Genomic DNA, 4,179 nt, shown 5'->3' with positions numbered 1-4,179 from the left:
ATCTCATTGGACAGCTTACATCACTCCTCTAGAAAAAGAAAACTTCGCCATCTTTACTTAAAGAAAAAGGAGCCAAAAAATATCGACAAAAATTTGTGTGAGACGGTTTCACGGGTCGTATTTTATAAGACGAGTCTCTTATTTGGGTTATTCATGAAAAAATATTACTTTTTATGCTAAGAGTATTATTTTTTATTGTGAATATCGGTAGGGTTGACCCGTCTCACATATAAAGATTCGTGAGACCGTCTCACAAGTGACCTATTCAAAAATATTTTAAGTAATATTTCAATATATTTATGTAGTTTTATTTAGGTAATTAAGATCACACATATTCATTAAATTAATTTATTTTTTGCTCAAAGTCAAACACATTAAATAGAATGTCGAATTACCATTTAAACCAAATAATTTCATTTGAAATAATATTAAATTCATATGTATTTAAATATTATATATATGATTTGAATGCTCGCAAATAATAATGGGAAAAGTTGACTGAATCCAATCAACCCTTCATCAACAACAAGAGGGGCCAAAAATTTCTTTAATTGTGATAAAATTATTAAAAACGCGTCTCCCTTATGTTTTTATTTGACGTGCAATTATGGAAGGAAATTTGGATTTGATTAAAATTTCTCATCGAAACCAGTTACAAATGACAAAAACTTATATGGGACGGTCTCAAAGGTCGTATTTTGTGAGACAGATATCTTATTTGGGTCATTCATGAAAAAATATTATTTTTTATGCTAAGAGTATTACTTTTTATTGTGAATATCGGTAGAATTGACTCGTCTCAAGGATAAAGATCCGTGAGATCGTCTCACAATAGACCTATTCGTTACAAATAGCGATATGTCCTTTCAACTTGAATTGAATTGGTCCGAAATTGTGGGGTATTTTTATTTTAAGTACAATATTATTTTCATAAGTTAAATTGTTTAAATAAATCAATCAAGATCATTCCATGCATTCAAATTAAATAGTTAGATAAATCACGTAATACTCGTGACATAGCTCAAGATTTAATTTAATTTTTCTCTCTCGCATGGATCATGTTGGTTATCAACTTTGGAGTCGTTTAATCATATACATTTGACTCCAAAAAATAAAAAAGAAAAAGATTTATATATACACACAAACTATATATAAAAAATAAAGTAAAAAATGAGATTGAATAACGTGTATCTCTCCAAAATATTGACCCGATAGTTTGCTCGCAAAATCTGCATGTGTAAGCCATTTGCTTATCATCCCTCTTTAATGATTCACAAGAATTGAGAGAAAGACGAGTAAGCAATACAAAATTATTACGAGTCATCGGCCTTCCTTTTTTTTCTATTTCGGTTACTTTAATTCAATGAACATTATGTGAATTTATCTTTAAATATTATTATTTATTACGTTAATTGTCATCTTCCATTATAAATACCCCACACAACCCACCCCATCCTTCATCATCGGCTGTTTCCCCGAGCAAGAAAGAGTTTTATAGGCTATTGTTTCTTGTTTTGCATCGACTTGGTTCGTTTTTGGCTGGATATTTGTGATTTGAACTGAATAAATTCAATGGCGATTGAAGCGCAGTTGTATTCAGAAAATCTTGGATTTGCTTTGGGAGGAAGTCAGGATTTGTTCGTGGAAAATGCGTGTGGATTCGATAGCTCGTGCTTTGTTCCTCAACAGCAGCAACAATCGGTGCCATTTGGTCAGACTCAGGATTTTTCTCCGGGTTTGTCAGCACAGATTGAGAAACAGAGAATGGAAATCGATGGATTCATATGTTTGCGGGTGAGAAAATGGGATCATGTAATTAATTCTTGTGTTGTTTTCTAGAAAAAGATCATATTTTTCACACTTTTTTATGATTATATGTTGTTTTTCGAATCTGGGTTGCTCGAAAAACATTAAATCTGTGATGGGTTCTGATTGATTTCGATTTTTTTTTCCCCTTGAAAAACAACAGAACGAGAGACTGAGACTGGCATTGCAAGAACAGAGAAAGCGTCAAAACGCACTGTTCTTGAAGAAATACGAATCCAGAACCCTACTTTTACTCAAACAGAGAGACGAAGATATCTCAAAAGCCCAAAACAGATCAGTCGAGCTCCAAAAGTTTTTACAAAGAATGGAGATTGAGAATCAAGCGTGGCAGAGATTAGCGAAAGAAAACGAAGCAAAGGTTGCATCACTGAACAGCACAATCCATCGGCTGAAAGAAGCTGTGAATCTATCATCCAAAGGCGCGGAGGATGCAGAATCCTGCTGCCAAATCATGGAAGAAGAAAGAAAAGAGAATCGAGACCATTTTAACTTGAAGAAGATCATTTGCAGAAGCTGTAAATACAGGAATTCGTGTGTAATTATGCTGCCCTGTAGGCATCTCTGTTTATGCAGAGATTGCGAGACTTTTCTTGATTCTTGCCCTGTTTGTGGAATGGTAAGAAAAGCTTGTATCGAGGCGTTGATTTGATATTTTTGGATCAGTCGAACATTTTCCCCATTAAAGCTAGTTCTATGAAATAGCAAAGATTTCACATATATTTTTTGCATAGATTTTGAGGATTTTAGCGATGAATTTGAAGTTTTGAACGAGGTTGTGGATAAATTTGCTTTTTCTTTTTCTTAATTTCCTTTTAATTCTCATTATTTTCTTTTCCTCAGTCATTCATTCATGCAATTGATACGGCTATTATTTTATTTTTTTGAGAAATAATGAGCAAGCTCCTAAATCAAATGTAGCCTAAATACATGGCATCAATGTTTTAGACGAGAATTTTATATTTAATTTTTGTGAATTTTTTTAAAATTTATTTTAAAATTGAAAATTATATAATATTTTTTATGTTATGGGTTAAATTATCGTCTAAAAATTTTAAAATATAAATACATTTAAAAAATATTTTATTAAAATATAATATTTGTAAACCAGACGTATATTTACTAAAATAAATTCTTGTTATATATTTTATTAAATATATAGATGAAATATTTTTGTAAGTGTACAAGTATTTTTCTCCAAGACATATCATAAAACCAAAATTAATTATTTTAAATTTCTCAATTTTAAAAATATAGTTTAACATAGATAAATTACTACTTTTTATATAACTACTATAAGATCATATCACTTAACGTCGTTTAAGAATCTTAATTTAAATAGTTCCTATGGGAGGAGTTATGTTGCACCGAGTGTAACACAACTGTTGGGGATATAATTTCCCTAGTTCCTACTCACATACAAGTGATTTGCTCATGTACATATAACCTAGACTTTGGACCTTCGGTCCATTTCTAATCAATGTAGGTGGTCCATGGTGGACCTCATGTATTCTCTTATAAATTTCAGATTTTGAGAATCTCATTCATTCAATTTATATATTAATTTTTAACAGCTAAAAGTTCTTTTAGTTGTTCTCTCGTTTTTGTCCTCAGTACCTGATTTGAGCGTCGGAGGGGTTACGTTAGGACACTTCTTGGCCCCTTTATAACAGTCTCCTTTGTGATTTCAGGTCCAGAGTAGATCCGAGATCTGAATTCGTGTTAGTCTCATCTACCAGACTCGAACCCTATATTTGTAGTGAGCATCACTTGGCACCGTATATGAGAACATTTGAGCTAAGACTTAGAGATGGAACATATGAGAGAGAGTATAAAAACCAACTCAGAGTCATCACGTCCTCACCCAAGGATTGAGGAGCCTCCTCAGGAGGTGAATGTGAGAAACATGACCATGGAGCAGTTAGGTCAAATCATTAATAAGATAGTGGAGGATGCTAAGAGAAAGTACCCAGTACCCAGTACCCCCTCCCAATTGTTCGAAGTTTAGGATCAACAACAATTACACAAGGTATTGAGGGAGAGACAAAAAAGAAAGGCATGTAAGGTGACAGTGGTGGGTTCGGCCTAGGTAAGGAGTTGGGGTTCTATGTAGAATGTCGAACATGTGGTGCGCAAGGATCTTGGGTGCAAAGTGGAGGACGATGCGTGGTGTAGATGCAATCAAGATTTATTGGTGAAACTATAGTGGAGAGTGAACGGTCTTGGTGAGGCAAGAAAGGAGATGCTAACGAGAGTATGAGTAAGGTATGTTTACTTTGCAGGGAAGAGTTGGTGAAGATGAGGATGAGGTGTGGGAGAGAGTGAGGTGGGGCAGAGTCAAGAGGAAGGTGCGAG

At 33.7% G+C, this 4,179-nt stretch overlaps 1 protein-coding gene across 1 annotated transcript; it reads left to right on the top strand.

Annotated features, from left to right (window-relative positions):
* The first annotated feature begins 1,276 nt into the window (after positions 1 to 1,276).
* On the top strand, positions 1,277 to 2,595 carry LOC140988284 (BOI-related E3 ubiquitin-protein ligase 1-like). The gene is made up of 2 exons (XM_073457313.1): positions 1,277 to 1,794; positions 1,970 to 2,595. The coding sequence occupies exons 1-2, from the start codon at positions 1,573 to 1,575 to the stop codon at positions 2,474 to 2,476; spliced, it is 729 nt and encodes a 242-aa protein (XP_073313414.1). The 5' UTR covers positions 1,277 to 1,572; the 3' UTR covers positions 2,477 to 2,595.
* The last annotated feature ends 1,584 nt before the right edge of the window (positions 2,596 to 4,179 follow it).

This window comes from Primulina huaijiensis, chromosome 11 (genome assembly GCF_012295235.1).
Source record: "Primulina huaijiensis isolate GDHJ02 chromosome 11, ASM1229523v2, whole genome shotgun sequence".
Taxonomy (NCBI): Eukaryota; Viridiplantae; Streptophyta; class Magnoliopsida; order Lamiales; family Gesneriaceae; genus Primulina; species Primulina huaijiensis.
Note: the sequence above shows the minus strand (reverse complement) of the source record. Positions and strands in the feature narration are given on the sequence as shown.